At 52.1% G+C, this 18,946-nt stretch overlaps 1 protein-coding gene across 2 annotated transcripts; it reads left to right on the forward strand.

Annotated features, from left to right (window-relative positions):
• Positions 1-249: 249 nt before the first annotated feature.
• On the forward strand, positions 250-7,341 carry ECRG4 (ECRG4 augurin precursor). 2 transcript variants are annotated; one of them, XM_032652026.1, is made up of 4 exons: positions 250-783; positions 2,633-2,680; positions 4,723-4,880; positions 6,970-7,341. In XM_032652026.1, the coding sequence occupies exons 1-4, from the start codon at positions 705-707 to the stop codon at positions 7,126-7,128; spliced, it is 444 nt and encodes a 147-aa protein (XP_032507917.1). In that variant the 5' UTR covers positions 250-704; the 3' UTR covers positions 7,129-7,341. The 2 variants fall into 2 exon arrangements, with proteins under 2 accessions (XP_032507917.1, XP_032507916.1); XM_032652025.1 differs by having other exon boundaries at positions 4,702-4,880; positions 6,970-7,326.
• Positions 7,342-18,946: the final 11,605 nt, after the last annotated feature.

The following is an 18,946-nucleotide window of genomic DNA, read 5'->3' on the forward strand; positions in this document are numbered from 1 at the left end:
GAGCCTGTGCTCCGCAACGGGAGAGGCCGCAGCAGTGAGAGGCCCGCGTACCGCAAAAAAATAAAAATAAAAGCCTCGTCTATCGGGGTCGTCTGGAGTGAGATATTTTCCTGGAACGCAGCTCTGAACCCAGAGTGTGGAGACGTTCAAAACAGCACGAAGCACGGAACTGCCAAAGGCATCTGTAATCCAGGACATTCCAAAGGCCTGCGCGGGAGGGAGCGGGCTGGGGAGGCCGGGGCGCACGGCGCGGAGGGGAGTGGGACTGCGAACCGGAGGGGGGCAGGTAGGCGCGAGACCCGGCGGCCTGAGCGGGGATCCGGCACAGCATCCTCAGCCCTTCCCGGGCGGAGGCCTCCCCTCTCTGGATGGCGCGGCCCCTCCCGGAGCGGCTGGACCTCGCTTGCCCCTCGCCTGCGGTCCTTGGCGGCCCCCGCACCCGGACCCCCCGTGGGCTTGGAGGAGCCGCGGCCGGAGAGAGGGGCGCGGTGGCTTGGCACGGACGCTTGGCCCGGGACCTCAAGGCACAGCGCCCGCCCGGCGGGTCCCGCCCCGGCAGGGACGCAGGGACCGCCCGCCCAGTACCCCTATGCGCGGTCCTCCCGTGCGCAGTCCCCCACGCCTGGTGCCTCCGCTCCTGACTGACCCTCCCCGCGCAGCGGCAGCCGAGGCGCCCGCATCTCCCTCCGGCGCACTCTGCAGCCATGGCCGCCTCCTCCGCGCGGCCCGCCGCCCTGGTCACGCCAGCGCTGGCTCTGCTCCTGATGCTGTGCGTGGGCCCAGGTAAGGGGGCGATGTCAGGGCGCCGGGGAGAGGCTCGGTGAGGGCGTGGGGGCTAGGCGCCCATCCTGAGCCCGGGCAAGGGCCAAGGTTTGACAGGGGGTCCTGGGTTCTGCCCTTGCGCGGTGGGAAGTGGCGTGCTTGGGTCAAGGGCAGGGGCTCGGATGTGCGCGGCAAGCTTGGAAAAGGAGGCGGAGAAGCCTCGGGCTGAACGCGAAGCGCCAGGCGCGGTGGGCGCTGTAGGCGGGTGGTGCGCCCGGGGCTGAGCGGAGCCGAAGGGCCATCCCCAGAGTGCCTACCAGGCGTTCCCTTCCCGGCGCTTTGGCTCGGTCAAGTTCCAGGTCTGCAGAGCTGCGAGCGGGCCTCACCTCCCAGCTGGGGAAAAGTTCTCAAGCGAGAAAGGCTTAACTTTCTCGGCTTCTTGGAGCTCTCCGTGAATGGGTTGAAAATCCCGGTTCCCTACAGAATGAGCGCATTCTCACACACACGCCGTAAACGCGGCGGGTTCGGGGTGTGGACTTTTGAACCCTGGGGAGCCCACATCCCCACCGCAGAAGGGCGACCTGAAATCAGAGGTTTTTGCCCTGACAGTGCACCTCCCCTCCTACCGTCCTTCCCGGCTCATGCCTGCAAGGGGCGCCGCTGAGGCTCGGGGCTCTGAGAGGCAGGGGTCATGACCCCGGGCCTGCGGCGAAGTTGCTGAGGCTGGAGGGCGGGAGGTGACTTGCCCAACACCCTGAGGCTGGTGCATCTTCCACCGCAAAGCAGCCGCACGGTGGGGTGGAAAGGCAGGACCCCCCTGGTGCTCAGCTTCGGCGTTTTGGATGTTCAGCGCGGGCGGGGGGGGGGGGGGGGGGGGCGGTGCAGCAGAAGCCCTGGGAGGGGGTGGGGGGAGGGTGACGGCTGTTCTAATCTAGGACCACTGGGGGGCCAGTCCATCACTCCTCATCGCGTGCTTTATCACCTCCCTCTTTGTTCCTCCCATTTTAAGAAGCACATCTGAATACAGCAAGTGGGCATCGGCTATAAGCTAGTCCTTTTCAGAGCTTGTATTTTATTTCGTTTATACCGAGAATGCAGCGATAGGAATCAGTTAAAATATTATCATCATTGAGCTGGAATGTAAAAGTTCTTAGGACACCAAATGAACATCGTTTTGTAGAGTGTAGAAACGCTTTTAGATCTGAATAAAAACAACAATAAATGGAACAAATAATGCCTGATTTTAAGACAATCAGGGCAAGTTACAAAACGGGGCTGAGCTTTTAGAGCACTAAGCCCCATGCCTTGACTTGTGGTGGAGAACCTCCACCTCTGCCTCCGTCTTCCCACGGCTGCCTTCCCTGTGGCCTCACCTCCTCTTATAAGGACACCACCGGTCACTGGATTTAGAGCCCACCCTAAACCCGGCATCATATCACCTCGAGGTCCTTAACTCATTAGATGCTGTTTCCAGATAAGTTCACATTTGGAAGTTCTGGGTGGGTATGAATTTGGGGGGGCACTAGTTGATCGACTGTACCATGAAAAGTTAAGTCTGCAGGCAAGTGCATATGACAGGTGGCTGCCCGAATATTATGACAGAAGGGCTCAAAGGACAACGTCACTTTTCCTAGAGAACAGCTCCGATGGTCTCAAGTAGCTCAAAGTGCCCTGCTCGGCCATGGCCCTTGTCACTAGTTTGAGCCACAGGCAGCCTGAACTGCCTTTTCTTCACAACAGGAAATGCAACAAGCATTAAATAATGTAACATAGGGGTATGAAGTGATTTTTTTCCAACGTGGATTTTTGCATGTGAGAAATTTAAGGGCGCGGTGCAACCCTGAAATGATTTCCATTTTCATTCCTTTAGGTGGCATAAGTGGAAACAAACTCAAGCTGATGCTTCAGAAAGGGGAAGGTAAATATAGCCCACACAGATAAGGGATGCATTCTTAACCAGGCTGCAATGAAACAGCGATGTTGATGTGCTCGCCTGAGGCTTGTGTTTGGAAAATCAAGTGTTTACTCCATAGAAGGTTAACAGATCTGAAGGGCTCGTCCTGTGGGGATGGGGTGAGGTATTTCATCAGGTAAATATTATTGCCAGTTAATGCTTTTCTGACAGCTGTCAGTGTGGACTCAGAAATAAGAGGAACAGAGCTGTAGTGTAATTGAAGGCTGTTTATTTTAGAATCGTGACACCCCTTAGAGCACATACCTGAATTAAGAGCACACACAGCCTCTGGGGCAGCACAGAGCGGTATTGTGGGCGTCCTCCGCATCCAACTAGCTCTTGGGGGAGGGTTAGACAGAAAGACCGTTTTGTTACTGACACCTGTTGTGAAGAACCGGCCTCCGATAGATATGGTAACGCAGCAAAATGTCGTAGAAACAGAACTGTCTGGGAGCCACGCAGGTGAGTTCGGGCCCGCTGTAATCAGTTCGATCATTGTGTGGGCTTGTGAAAGCCATTCTCCCGCAGAACTTTCGTCTTCACCTGGAAATCAGCAAGTTATCTATCTCTTAGAATGAAGACTACATTTTTTTTTCACATCTTTATTGGAATATAATTTCTTTACAATGATGTGTTAGTTTTTGCTGTATAACAAAGTGAATCAGCTCTGCATATACATACATCCCCATATCTCCCCCCAAGACTACATTTCTGAGGTGAATTTTTAACTACTTATTCTTTCCCCTGGATTAACGGGGGCTCCAGGAGGCTGAAGTCTGCTCCCCAATGGGGGGTGCCAGCGCTTATGCACCTGCTCCCCAGGTGGCCCCACGGGGACACCCCCCCCACACACACACACCTGTTGAACACACACGGCCCCTCTCGGGGGAGGGGCTCCTGGGGGAGCTGCCAGCATCTTCCCTGGCTCTTCCAGCTGCTCCCAAGGCCCCGGTCCACCCTCGACCTCCCAGGCCCCTCAGATGGCCCCTCCCCTCCCTGTGCTGGACAGCCATCTCCCGGGGACACCAGGGGTGATGGGGGCCCTGGCTGGGCCACCTGTCTAAGGGGGACTGGAGAGCAAACGGCCGAGATGATCATCACTCCTCCGTGTACATCCTCAGCTTTTGTTCAGCTCAAGCCAAGAAACACACATTGAGCACCTACTGTGTACAGAACAGTGTAACAGGCCCTGAGGGAGATGCACAGGTGAACAGGAGGTGAAAACACAAACGTGCTGCCTGATCTTTATCCACGTGACCAAGGGACACAGGGCATTTGACTGCCTTTTCCTGCGCAGCCTCCATGACGGGAAGCGGGCCCATCAGTCCCGTGTTGCAGATGAGGGCACAGAGGCTCAGAGCTGGGCAGCAGGGCCGGCCCAGTGACACAGCACTTCCCCTAACACGTCTGCCGAAGCGGAGCCTTTTCTGAAGCTGAGCCCGCCATGGAAAGGCGTACGGGGAAGCCGTGGGAAAGCGAGGGTCACCCCCATCAAGAGGCAGTCGAAGCGTTCATGGTCACCCTGCAGCCTGACTTGAGGACTCGCTGCTCCCCTGGGCTCGCTGGCCGGCCTGCTCAGACCCTTGCTCCAGCTCCTTCTCCCCTGGCCCCCTAAGCAATCCCAGCATGCTCGTGTTTGTGCAGACAAGGCACACGCAGCCAGCGGCACTGGACACTGGACGGTTTCCCCGCGGCAGAGCCCAGGGGGAGCACCAGGGCCTGGGGCCCGGGGTCTGGGCTTGGTAAGGGGCTGCAGAGGCGGAGCTGAGTTCGGTTCCTGCCCTGGGCCTGTTACGTGGCTGTGCCTGGACAGGAGGGCTCGCTACCCCGGAGGCCGGGACAGACGGCGGGAGCCCGCACAGTACCCGCGCCCTGCAGGGAGGATATGCCAGTTAAGGCCACCTCCTGCCAGGTGGGGATGGGGAGGGCGATGGAGAAGAGCAATTCACCCCAAGGAGGAAAGAGCTCATTCTCTGTACTTGCGGGTGGGGAACCCCTCGTTTCAGCCCCTGCCCCCGCTACGACCCCGGTGGCCGTCCAGGAGAGCAGAGCCAAGGAGTTCCTGAGCAGCCCGGGGCGGCTCAAGCGGCAGCTGTGGGACCGCACGCGGCCCGAGGTGCAGCAGTGGTACCAGCACTTCCTGTACTTGGGCTTCGACGAAGCGGTGGGTGTTCTGGCTGGAGCCTGGCTTCCCGCCGGGCAGGATGGGGGTGGGGAGGCCTGCTTTGGGGAAACGGGCACAAGGAATTAAGTTCTGTTATCTGCCCTGAAGTCAGAGCCCCCATTCTGTGTCAAGAGCTGCCAGGTATTGGACCACATGATCGTCAGGCGTTAAGGGCATTAGCTGGAATTCTCCATCCCAGTATGCCCAAATGGGAATCTCTCCCATCAGGTTTTGGAAGCAGAGTTCCAGAGACGTCCCCGCCCAAAGCAGCTGGGACTTAAATTCATCGAGAATCTGGTTTTCTTAGGGACTCTTTTAATGTATCTGGTCAGTTTTGCCTGGGTGTCCTTAATAATAACTCAGCACCTCCTGAAACATTTTCAACTTTGCCTCAGAAACACGTCAGAAACAGCAAGATCGATGCAAAGACCTATGAGGATAATGGAAAGAGATGCAAAGTGACTTTTAAAGACAGACGGGCCTTTGCAGATGTTTTTGGGAAAATTTGTCAATGCATTTGCAGGAAGTACGGTTTAGTTCATGTGTCCAGGTAGCACGGGTGGACATATTCACCAGATTAAGGAAAAAGACTGCTTTTCATCACCGACTCCCAGCCGGGGACCAGGTACAGGTCAGCCAGCGGCGGAGTTAAGGTGTGAGATTCTGCTGCCCCAGAGCGAGTCTGCAGGGTGATGGACGGGGCTGTGCTGAGTGAGTCCTGATGTGGAGACCACAGCTCACCGCCCCAGCCAGGGAGTGGATGGAGGGTGGCATCTCCCACGGGGGCAGCTGGAAGGGTTTTTCCAAACGGGCTCATGGCTCACATTGTGAATGGAGGGTGTATACAAAATACTGCAAGAGGCGAACAAAATTAAACTCTTCAGAAACATCTTTTTTTTTTTTTTTTTTTTTTGCGGTAAGCGGGCCTCTCACTGTTGCGGCCTCTCCCGTTGCGGAGCACAGGCTCCGGACGCGCAGGCTCAGCGGCCACGGCTCACGGGCCCAGCCGCTCCGCGGCATGTGGGATCCTCCCGGACCGGGGCACGAACCCGTGTCCCCTGCATCGGCAGGCGGACTCCCAACCGCTGCGCCACCAGGGAAGCCCTGCATTATTTCTGTATTCATAAAATATTTTAAAAATTTTTTGGAAAAAAAATATGTTAAGCCAAAACCTCAAACAAGATTATAAAATGAGAAAAACCAAGGAATGAGACTGCTTCACTATGGGAAAATCTGCAGTATTGTGAGACAAACCAGCTGTTTCCTTTTCAAGGCAGGGCCTGGGGGAGGGTCAGAGGAGGCTGCAGCCCCAGGCCCAGCGAGTAGACGGGGATGAGGGTTGAATCGTGGCCATGTGGTAAGCGTTTGTGGCCTGAATCACTGCATCCAGGCCTGTCTGAGCAACACAACAGGGGTGAGAGTGTCACCACCAGACGTGTCCAAATTCCCTGCCCCAAGGCTGCAATGTGGTTTCATGCACCACGTTTACGAAGCCCGCAGCCTGCGCAGCAGCCCAGGTGGGACGGGGAGGGGGTCGGCGTCTGCCACATCAGATACCCGGCGCCTGGGGACAGGCCCGGCTGTTACTGTGTTGGGCAGATGTCCATTTTCTTTACTGAAAAAGAGAAAAATGTTGAAGTCTGGGGTATATTTAGAACTCACAGACAGACGTGTTCAAGGGTAGGGGTTGTACTCCTTTGGGGGAAAAAGTTTTCAGCAGTGTTCTCCATCTGGTTGGTATTGACCTCTGGCCCAGGGATGCTGTAGCCAGAAGTTATTTTTTTTTTAAATGATTATTTATTGTTTTCTATTGAAGTAGAGTTGATTTACAATGTTGTGTTAGTTTCAGGTGTACAGCAAAGTGATTCAGTTATACATATATTCTTTTTCAGATTCTTTTTCATTATAAGTTATTACAAGATATGGAATATAATTCCTCCCACAAGTACAGTAGGTCCTTGTGGCAGGAGTTATTCTTAGGAGGGGTTGTTCATCGTTGAAGAAAAATCCCAGAGAAACAGCGTCTGTAAGATGTGCTCTGGGAAACGGTGTCCTTGAGTTCATCCCCTCTCATCCTCTTTTCCTCCAGAAATTTGAGGATGACATCACCTATTGGCTAAACAGAGGTCGGAATGGGCACGACTACTACGATTACCACCAGCGCCACTACGATGAGGACGCTGCGATCGGTCCCCGGAGCCCCCATGGCTTCAGGCACGGAGCCAGCGTCAACTACGACGACTACTGACCGTCACTCAGGCGGGCTCGGGGCCGCGGGCTCTGCACAATGCCCGGCCTGTGTCTGCTGCGCCTGGTCTCAGCTCATCTTTCCTACCCGCTTTCTGTGGCCACAAAGGAAGAGTTAAAGCAAAGAACGTAAATGCCTTTCGAGATTTCATGCAAGTACCTAACGATGCATTTCATTAAAAAATAGAAATAAAAGCATTTTGTTAAAAGGTCTCAGAGTTCATTTGGATGAAACTTGAGCTGGCGAGAGTTTTCCTTCCCTGCCTGTGTCTGAGGTTGAAGCAACTTCTCAGAGGCACCTCCCCTCTGCTAAGAATTCCCACCACCCCAGGCCATGGGACCCAGCAGGTGTCTTCAATGTATTAGAATTCAGTCCACACTAAATGCCAAATTAAAAATAAAAAAAACAGCAAGAAAATTTAGCTGGAAATTATTTAAGGTCACAGAACACGGTTTGGAGGATTGAGGATCCACATGGGTTTGCAAATTTGCTGTGCCACATCCCGAGCCAGAGGTGGACCTGTTTAATATTGTCAGGCAGGAAAAAAAGGGTAATAGAAAAAACACTGAAGTTTGGTTGATTTCAGAGCCTCACTTGTCTTAAAAAAATTAAACCTCGTCTAATGAGCTCAAGAAAGATTTAAGAATATACATTGCACCATGTTTAAACAATCTGAGTGAATGAAAGAGAAAAGTGCCCTGGGGGTGGGTAGAGGGAGGGGGCGAAAGTGGAGAGGTGACACCTGCAGAGGGGAGGGGCCCGCAGAATGGCTCTTGAACTCGTGTGGGTCACAGACCCTCTGACGGCCTGATGGAAGCTTTCTCAGAAAAATGATACATGATTTTGCATATAGTCTCTGAAACACAACCTCATTCACAAGCTGCAGGTGATAAACCCCTGGGTTTGGTGAGAAGTACCTACCAGCATCGGGAGAGCAGTGTTTGTGGACAATCCTTTGGAATCCTTACAACTTTTAAAACTTTGTGGTAAAATATACACAACATAAAATCCATCATTTTAAGCATTTTCAGATGTATAGTTCAGTGGGTCTGTAAACATCTCTTCATGTTCCCACGTTCATTTCTTTTGGGGATATACCCAGAAGTGGAATTATTAGATCATATGGTAACTCTGTTTAATTTGAGAAATCACCACACATGTTTTCCACATCAGTTGTACTACTTTACATTTTAATATAACATAGAGCTGTAATAGGGAAGAACATTTTGCATTCTCTTACAAGTTAATCACTAAAGGGACGCTGCCTATAAGCTAAAATTGCACACAATGGCCCATCTCGGACCCCTGCCTCCCAGGTAATGAGCATTCAGCGAAAATACCTGTGTTTAGCGCCCAGGACACCTCCGGAACAGGCCCACCTGTGAATAACTGCTTGAGGGAGAAATTAACACCTCCCCTCCGGAGGCTGACGGGAACCAGGAAGTGCTTGGCTTTAGTCCCGCCCCTTTTAGTATAAAAGGAGCCTGAATGCTGACTCAGCAAGGCGGTCCTTTGGGTGTTCGGCCCCCCCCCCCCACCCCCCGTCTTGCTCTGCTGGCTTCCCAGGTAAAGTCACTCTTCAATGCCCCAGCAGCTCGGCTCTCAATTTATCAGCCTGTCGTGTGGCGAGCAGGACAAGCTTGGACTTGGGAACAAATTTTGATGAGGCCACCCAGGAGCCTTGCTGCTCGTGGCCTGCCAGCCCTGGTTGGGGAATTCTGGGATAAGACCCTAGCAGCTGCCGGGACCCCTTGTCCTGGGGATCTGCCTTCAAAGTTCTCTGAAGCAGCACCGGCCGCCCCAGCGCTTGGCAGTGGAAGGAAGGAATCGTCTGGGAGCCGACGGTCTCCGTACGGTAGGGTAAGTGGCTCCGGTGTGTACAGCCGGGAACTTTATTCCTCTCCGTTTGGGGCTTTTTGTTTTGTTTTGTTTTGGCGGCGTTTGGGGCTTTTTCTCTGGAATAAGCCAGTTTGTTTCGTATTGGAGTGGGGTGTACCCTGTTGGAGAGAGGAACGAGTTGTTGGACTTTGACCCGATTTGTGAACTGGTTCGTTTGCTTCTCTGAAGGCTAGCACTTGTATGTGCTGTTTGTGTTTTATCTTGAACTTCTGTCTCCAAAAATGGGGAATGTTTACTACCAACTAAAGATTCTAAAGAATAGCCATCGCCCCCGTTCAGTAGGAAATAGCCCGGGCAGCCTTTGTGCCTCTTCCCACAAGACTGTGGACTGGACGTTGACAGTGGGTAACGGTAATCGGGAAGAACCTCTGTATCCTGTTACCAGTTAATCACTAAGGCGAGGCTGCGGATAAGCTTAAATTCTCCATAACGGCCCATCTCTGGGACCCCTGCCGCCCAGGTAATGAGCATTCAGCTAAAATACCTGTGTTGAGCTCCCAGGAAACCTCCTGAGCAGGCCCACCTGTGAATGACAGCAGGAGGGAGAAATTAACACCTCCCCTCCGGAGGCCGACGGGAACCAGGAAGTGCTTGGCTTTAGTCCCGCCCCTTTTACTATAAAAGGAGCCTGAATGCTGACTCAGCAAGAGGGTTCTTTGGGGCACGAGCCTGTCGTCTACTGGGTTTGGGGGCTCTCTGAAGGAAGTCGTTATTCTTTGCCCAACAACTCGTCTCTCGATTATTGGCCTGTCCTGTGGCGAGCAGTATGAGCTTGAGTACCAGAGTTACATTAAAACTTTTGTTTTGGGCTTCCCTGGTGGCGCAGTGCTTGAGAGTCCGCCTGCCGATGCAGGGGACGCGGGTTCGTGTCCCCGTCCGGGAAGCTCCCACATGCCGCGGAGCGGTTGGGCCCGTGAGCCATGGCCGCTGCGCCTGCGCGTCCGGAGCCTGTGCTCCGCAACGGGAGAGGCCACAGCAGTGGGAGGCCCGCAAACCGCAAAAAAAACAAAAAAAAACAAAAAAACCCTTTTGTTTCTTTTCCTTAACTACTCTGGGGCTGGCGCAAAGCCCAGTGCAGTGTGGAGGGGGAGGCGGGGCGGGCGTGCTGGGAAGGACGTCTTCATCTTAAATGTTGCCCTGCTTCTCCATAAAGTATGTTTGCTAGATGTTCTTGGTCAATGTCTTTTGTCAAGTTAAGGAAATTACTATTCTTTTAAAAATATGCTAAGAAAAATTTTAAATGTCATATATGGATACTGAATTCTAGTTTCTTTATCTTTGAGATAACATATCCTTTTAAATCTGGTAATTAACAACAGTTCTAGTAATACATTTTAATATTAATCAGTCTCATTCCTGGAATAAAAACTAACTTGATCATGATTTTGTTTTTCATTGTTAGATCTGGTTGGATAATATTTGTTCAGAATTTTTGCATCTGTTTTCGTGAGGAAGATTGGGCTGTAGTTTTCTTTCCCATTCCGTTTTGGGCAGTTTGGGTGTCCAGTTTATAATGTCTTCTTCAAAAGAATTGTTTACTATTTCTTCATGTAAGAGTGGAATTATCTGTTTCCTGAATGTTTGGGAGCATTCTGATAAAGCCATTTGCATGTGGTGTTTTCTTCGTGGTAAAATTTTTGACCATTGAATGCATTTCTTTTACTGGTAAATGATTATTCTGGCTTCGTTTCTCTCCTTGAATCTGTTTCGCTAAATTCTGTCTTTCTCAATAGTCATCGATTATATGAAAACTTGAAGTGTGTTGAGAGTTGATCTTAGTATCTTATCTTTTTTTCTCTGTAACATCTGTAGTTATTTTTTTCACTCCATTTCATTTGTGCCTTTAAAAAAAATGAATCTTGTCTTTTCAAACATGTAGCCTTGTTGATGTGCTTCTGTATTTCATAAATTTCTGTTCTCTTAATTTCCTTCCTTCTGCATCTGTGGGTCTTTGACTTATGTTAGATCTTAGCGCAGTTTTGAGCCTTATTTTTTTCAAAGGCAAATTCTTACTATTCTAAGTTTCCTTTCAAGAATTGTATCCCATGAGTTTGATGTGAAAAGTTAGATGATGAATTTGTCTAATTTCAATGATAATTTCTCCTTTGACCCATGAGTCGATTACAAGTGTTATTAAATTTCCAAGTGAATGAATTTTTCTAATTATCTTACTGGCTTTGTTTTCTAACTTAATTGCATTGCGGTTTTTAAACAGTGTAGTCCGATCATAATTCGTTGAAGCATACTGAGGCCAGCTTTACATCTAAGCGTGTGCCAAACCAGTACGTGTCCATGTGTCCCTGAAAGAGATGTGTCTTTTCCAGACATCAGACGCAGTCAGATGCATTAGCTCAAGCCCGATTGTGACACTGTTCACATATTCTATTTTCTTACTAATTTTCTTGGTTCATTTGATCTACCGATTACTGATAAGTGTGTTAAAATCCACTGTGACAATGGATTTGACAAGTTTTTCCTTTAATGCTGTCAGTCTGGCTTCACACGAGGCTATACACAAATTCACATGGGACACACGCCTAGAATTGATACATTTTCCCAGTGAATGGAATCACTTACTGTTAGGCAGCAAATTTCCTTATTTCTAATGATGCTTTTGCCTGATTCTCCTTTGCTGTTAATATGACTATATTTTCCCTCCTGTTGGTTACTAATTGCCTGGTCTGTCTTTTCCGTAGTTGGGCCTTTTATCTTTCTGCGTGCTTTAGGTGTGTTTTTTTTGCAAAGAGTACATAGCTGACATTTGTTTTGTTTTGCAAATAGGGTATAATTCTTAAGGTCTGAACAGGAGAATTTAGTCTACTTACACGTATTGTGATTTATGATTTGGTTTTTTTTTTAAGATTTTGTTGTTGTTGTGGACCATTTTTAAAGTGTTTTTTTGAATTTTCTACAATATTGCTTATGTTTTTATGTTCTGGTTTTTTGGCCATGCGGCATGCGGGAATCTTAGTTTGCTGGCCAGGGATTGAACCTGCACCCCCTGCATTGGAAGGCAAAGTCTCAACCACTGGACCTCTAGGGAAGTCCCTTGTGATTTAGTTTTATCTCTAACATCGCATTTTGAATTTTGACTTGGCCCGTTTTACGTGTGGCCCGTTTTACGTGTTCCTCTCCCCCTTTTCCTCTTCTCCTGCCTTCATGTGGACCGTTTTCCTTCACTTATTCTTTTCCTTTCACCTCCTTTGAAGGTTACACTGGGTCTGTTCTATTAGTGTTTGCCCATTTAATCCATATTTAACAAGTTACCAGTCATCAGTAGCCATAGTCTTCTGGACGGTACAAGGACCCCAAAATACTTGATTCTGCAACCTCCCCTCCCAATTTATAACCTCCAATAACTTGGCATTTAAAATCTAGTCTGCTTTATTTCCCCATAAGTTACCGTTGTTTCATTTATAGTTACTGGTTTGATTAGATGTCACACATCCACTTGGTTCACTATTTCTCCTTCAGACTCAGACCACACTCTGAGCTCATTTTCCTTTGGCCTTAATTCCATCCTCCAGAATCCGTTTAGTGAGGGTCCCTTGATGGTAAACTCCCAAGTTTCACTTTGCCTTGTTTTACTCGGTACAGAATTCTTGGTTGAGTTAGCACTTTGAAGATGCTGTCATATAGCCTTGTGGTTTCCACTGTTGATGTGAAGGCTTTCGCTATAACCTGTCTTTCTTGTGGGGAGGGGACACCGTCCTGTCCAGCTGTCTTTTATAACAGACCCACCTTTGGTACTTACATCTGTGTCTATATATTTATACTGCTTGGGGCTTGCTGGGCTTTGTAATCTGAGGGTTGGTGTCTTTCAACAAATTTGGAAAATTGTATTTCTGAGTGTTACCTCTTCCCCATCCTATTATTTCTTGAACTTTATGCAGGTGTATACATTTCACTATTTTCCCTTTTTCAAATGTGCTTAGTTATGTCTTGTTACCTGTTCAGATTCTAAAGTTTCCCTTTCATTTCCTTAAAGGTGTTAAACTTTATTTCCACCATCTGAAGTCTTCGCGGCTCTATTTCTAGCTGCCACCCTTTGCTTCTCACTCATGGTGTCTCACCTGCTTGATGTCATGTAATTTCTAACCATGATGTACTCATTTTCTTTGGAGCTGTTTTTTGGGTTTTTTAAATTTATTTATTTTTGGCTGTGTTGGGTCTTCGTTGCTGCACACAACGTTAAGCCTGAGTTGGATTCTTCCAGCCAGCACTTGGATCTCTTGTTGCTAGTGGCCTAAGGTTCAGGGGCCAGGGCTGGGGGGTGGGCGTCTACCAAACAGGGACCCCTCGTGGTCCCTGTTCTCCTGGTGCCCCCACCCACCCATCCACTCCCACCCAAAGCATCCTAACTGCCCTTTTCACTGTGATGGGTTAATTTGTCACTTACCCTCATCAAGCTGGAGCCTTTTGGGGGCTCAGTCTGATAGGGGGCATCTGACCCGGTTTGTCTCCTTTTCTGAGTGCCGGGCAGCCTTCAGAGAAGCACAGGCTCTACAGAATTCTGCAGAATCCTCCAGGCAATTTTTGCTTCATTCTGGGATTCTGCAGATTCCTTGCTTTTGTATCATCTAAGGGGATGCATTTTAAAAAGATTTTTAAAACTCATACTCAGCAGCTCATCTGCTCCCACCGGAGCATTGATGACTCAGGTTATCTATCTAATCTGCCGCCACTACTAGAGGCTCCCATTTGATCATTGATTTAAAATCATACGGTCTTCACCATTTTAGTGTGTTTAGGAAATCTCTCCTAAGAATAATGCTTTTTAATACATAAAATCCACAAGATTACAAATGAAAGCAGCTATATTGAAAAAGATATCAACACTTTAAAAGACAAATTTGTGACATGGTAATAAATGTGCTTCGTCATGGTACAAATAACGAGATCTGTGACAGGTATACTTGGTGACAAAGTCCCAGGTAAGACCTGACACTACTGCGGTTTCTTGTCGACATTTATAATTGAAGAAAAGGGTAAATTTGAGTTAAGGGTTATTAGAAACAAACAATGCAATATGTTCCCCCATTCATGAAACTCCCTATGTGAAGGGCTTCCCAGTGCAATTCCTGTAATATATCCAGGGTGAAAACTTCCAGTTATTCTGAGGTTAAGGTGAAAATGCATGAGTCCTAGGATGTCTGGCCTCTGCCTCCCTGGCCAGCTTCCTCCCTCCCCCACTCCCCTGGCTCAGACTCCACATGCCCCAGCCTCCCAACCCCTTCAGGCTGCCGTTGCCCTCCCTCCTTCTGGAAAGTTCTGTCTCTTAATTCCCAGACCTCCTTCACAGCTTAGTGTTGTCATTGTCACTTTTCTGCCCCAGCTCTTCCAGGGCACCTCCCTGTCAGGGTGCCTCTTCCAAGGCTCCTCCTTTGGGAAAATTATCAATCACACAGGGGATTGTGGGACAGATGTTTCTCCAGGTGGACAGTGAACCCAGGACGATGATCGCCACTGTCTGTGCCAGAAAGTCTACAGAGCCTCACACAGAGCCTGGCCGGGCAGTCGCTCTAGAAAGTGTGCTGGGGGAGCCTGACTGCACCCGGAAAGAAACAGGTGACCTACTCTCAGGTTTACACGTGACGACAATGGACAGAGGGTTACAATGTCACCTCCAAGACACAACGTGAGTTACGAACAGAACACGAACCACAGCTGAGATTAGGTGGTGCACCCCACACCCCTTTATCTGTCCCCCCGTCCATGGCAGGGTCCACTTCCTCCCGTCGCCCCTGACCACCTCTATGACAGGTCCACCTCCTCCCTGCCACCCTGACCCCCTCTATGACAGGGTCCACCTCCTCCCTGCCCCCCTGACCCCCTCTATGACAGGGTCCACCTCCTCCCTGCCCCCCTGAACCCCTCTATGACAGGGTCCACCTCCTCCCTGCCCCCCTGACCCCCTCTATGACAGGGTCCACCTAATCTCTGCCCACATGACCCGCTCTAGGGCAGGGTCCACCTCCTCGATGCAACCCTAACACCCTCTATGACAGGGTCCACCTCCACCCTGGCCCCCTGAACGCCTCTATGACAGGGTCCACTTCCTCCCTGCCCCCATGACACCCTCTAAGACAGGGTCCACTTCCTCCCTGCCACCCTGACCCACTCTAGGACAGGGTCCACCTCAGCCCTGCACTCCTGACCCCCTCCATGACAGGGTACACATCTTTCCTGCCCCCTTGAACCCCTCTAGGACAGTGTCCACCTCTTCCTTGCCCCCCGACCCCCTCTATGAGAGAGTCAAGCTCCTCCCTGCCTCCTGAACCCCTCTATGACAGGGTCCACCTATTCCCTGCTGCCCCATCCCTGACTATGACAGGGTCCACCTAATCCCTGCACCCCGATCCCCCCTATGACAGGGTCCACCTCCTCCCTGCTCCCCTGAACCCCTCTATGACAGAGTCCACCTCCTCCTTGCCCCCCTGATTCCCTCTATTAGAGGGTCCATCTAGTAGATACCCCCCTGAACCCCTCTAAGACGGGGTCCACCTCCTCCCTGCCCCCCTGAACCCCTCTATGATAAGGTCCACCTCCTCCCTGCCCCCCTGAACCCCTCTAAGACAGGGTCCACTTCTTCCCTGCCACCCTGACCCACTCTAGGACAGGGTCCACCTCGGCGCTGCGCCCCTGACCCCCTCCATGACAGGGTACACATCCTCCTTGCCCCCTTGAACCCCTCTAGGACAGTGTCTATCTCTTCCCTGCCCCCCTGACCCCCTCTATGAGAGGGTCCAGCTCCTCCCTGCCCACCTGATTCCCCCTATGACAGGGTCCACCTCTTCCCTGCCCCCCCGTCCCTGACTATGACAGGGTCCACCTAATCCCTGCACCCCGATCCCCTCTATGACAGGGTCCACCTCCTCCCTGCTCCCCTGAATCCCTCTATGAAAGGGTCCACCACTTCCCTGCTCCCCTGACACCCTCGGTGATAGGATCAACCTCCTCCCTTCCTACCCTGACCCCCTCTATGACAGGGTCCAACTAATCCCTGCCCCGCTGATCCCATCTATGACAGGGACCACCTCCTACCTGGCCCCTGATCCACTCTATGAAAGGGTCCAACTCCTACCTGCCACGCTGACCTCCTCTGACAGGGTCCAGCTAATCCCAGCCCCCCTTATTCCCTCTATGACAGGGTCCACCTCCTCCCTGCCCCCCTAACCAACTCAGACAGGGTCCACCTCCTCCCTACCCCCATGACCCCCTATATGACAGGGTACACCTCCTCCCTGCCCCCCTGAAACCCTCTATGAAACGCTCCACATAATCCCTGCCCCCCTTATCCCCTCTATGACACAGTCCACAAAATCCATGCCCCCCTGATCCTTCTATGACAGGGTCCACCTCCTCCCTGCCCCCCTGACCCAATCTGTGAAAGGGTCCACCTCCTCCCTGCCCACTTGAACCCCTCTATGATAGGGTGCACATAATCCCTGCCCCCCTGACTCCCTCTAGGACAGGGTCCACCTCCTCACTGCCCCCCTGAACCCCATTATGACAGGGTATACATCCTCCCTGAATCCCTGATCCCTCTATGACAGGGTCCAAATAATCCCTGCCCCGCTGATCCCCTCTGTGACAAGGTCCACCGCCCTGCCACCTTGAACCCGTCTATGACAGGGCCCACCTCCCCCCTGCCCCCCTGAACCCTTCTATGACAGAGTCCACCTCCTCCCTGACACTCTGACCCACTCTATGACAGGACGCAAGTAATCCCTCCCCCCCGATCCCCTCTATGACAGGATGGACCTAATCCATGCCTCCCTGTCCCCCTCTATGACAGGGTCCACCTCCTCCCTGCTCCCAAGAACGCCTCTATGACAGGGTCCAACTAGTCCCTGCCCCCCTGAACCCTCATATGACAGTGTCCACCTCCTTGTGCCCCCGTGAACCCCTCCATGACAGGGTCCACCTTATCTCTGCCTCCCTGCCCCCCTCAATAACAGGATCCACCTCTTCCCTGCCCCCAAGAACGCGTCTATGACAGGGTCCACCTCCTCCCTGCCCTTCTGAGGCCCTCTATGACAGGGTCCAAATAATCCCTGCCCCGCTGAAACCCTCTATAACAGGGTCCACAACCTCCCTGCCCCCCTTGCCGCCTCTATGACAGGGTCCAAATAATTCCTGCCCCGCTGATCCCCTCTAAATCAGGGTCCAACTCCTCCCTCTCCCCCTGAACCCCTCTATGAAAGGGTCCACCTCCTCCCTGCTCCCCTGACCCCCTCTATCACAGGGTCCACACCCCCCCGACCCCGTCTATGACGGGGTTCACCTCCGTGCCCCCTGACACCCTCTATGACAAGATCCACCTACACCCTGCTCCTCTGAACCCCTCTATGACAGGGTCCACCTCCTCCCTGCCCCTTTGAACCCCTATATGACATGGTCCACCTCCTCCCTGTCCTCCTAACACTCTCTATGACAGGGTCCACCTCCTCCCTGCCCCCCTGACCCCCTCTATGACAGGGTCCACCTCCCCCCTGGCCCTGTCTATGACAGGGTTCACCGCCTCCATGCCCCCTGACCCCCTCTATGACAAGATCCACCTACACCCTGCCCCTCTGAACCCCTCTATGATAGGGTCAACCTCCTCCCTGCCCCTCTAACTCCCTCTATGACAGGGTCTATCTCCTCCCTACCCACATGAACCCCTCTATGACAGGGTACACCTCCTCCCTGCCCCCCTGAACCCCTCTATGAAACGCTCCACATAATCCGTGCCCCCCTTATCCCCTCTATGACAGGGTCCACCAAATCCATGCCCCTCTGACCCCCTCTAAGACAGGGTCCACCACCTCCCTGCCCCACTGACCCCCTCTATGACAGGGTTCACCTCCTCCCTGCCCCCCTAAACCCCTATATGACATGGTCTACCTCCTCCCTGTCCCCCATACTCCCTTTATGACAGGGTCCATCTCCTCCCTGACCCCCTGAACCCTTCTATGACATGGTCCACATAATCCCTGCTCCCTTGAACCCCTCTATGACAAGGTCCATCTCCTCCCTACCCACATGACCCCCCTCTATGACAGGGTCCACCTCCTCCCTGCCCCCCTGACCCCCTCTATGACAGGGTCCACCTAAACCATGCCCCTGTGACCCCATCTATGACAGGGTCCACCTCCTCCCTGCCACCCTGAACCTTCTGTGACAGGTTCCATCTCCTCCCTGCCCCCCCTAACCCCACTGTGACAGGTTCCACTTCCTCCCTGCACCCGTGACCCCCTCTATTGACAGGGTTTACTTCATCCCTGCCCCCCTGACCCCTTCTATGACCACCTCACTGCCACCCTGACTCTCTCTGTGACAGGGTCCACCTCCTCCCTGCAACCCTGACCCCCCTTTGACAAGGTCAGCCTCCTCCCTTCCCCCCGACCCCCTCTAAGACAGGGTCCACCTAATCCCTGCCCCCTTGATCCCCTCTATGACAGGGTACAACTTCTCCCTGTCTCCCTGACCCCCTCTATGACACGGTCCGCTTCCTCCCTGCACCCCAGACCCTCTCTATGACAGAGTCCACCCAATCCCTGCACCCCGATCCCCTCTATTACAGGGTCCACCTCTCCCTGCCCCCCGTCCCCCTCTATGACAGTGTCCCCTTCCTCCCTGACCACCTGACATCCTCTATGACAGGGTCCACCTCCTCCCTGCCCCCCTGACCCCCTCTATGACAGATTACACCTCCTCCCTGCCCCCCTGAACCACTCTATAACATGGTCCACATAATCCATGCCCCCCTGAACCCCTCTATGACAGGCTCCACCTCCTCACTTCCCACCTGAACCCCTCTATGATGCGGTCTGCATAATCCCTGCCCCCCTGAATCCCTCTATGACATGGTCCACCTCTTCCCTGCCCCCCTGACCCAATCTGTGAAAGGGTCCCACTCCTCCCTGCCTATGAT

This window comes from Phocoena sinus, chromosome 13 (genome assembly GCF_008692025.1).
Source record: "Phocoena sinus isolate mPhoSin1 chromosome 13, mPhoSin1.pri, whole genome shotgun sequence".
In the NCBI taxonomy this organism is placed as follows: domain Eukaryota; kingdom Metazoa; phylum Chordata; class Mammalia; order Artiodactyla; family Phocoenidae; genus Phocoena; species Phocoena sinus.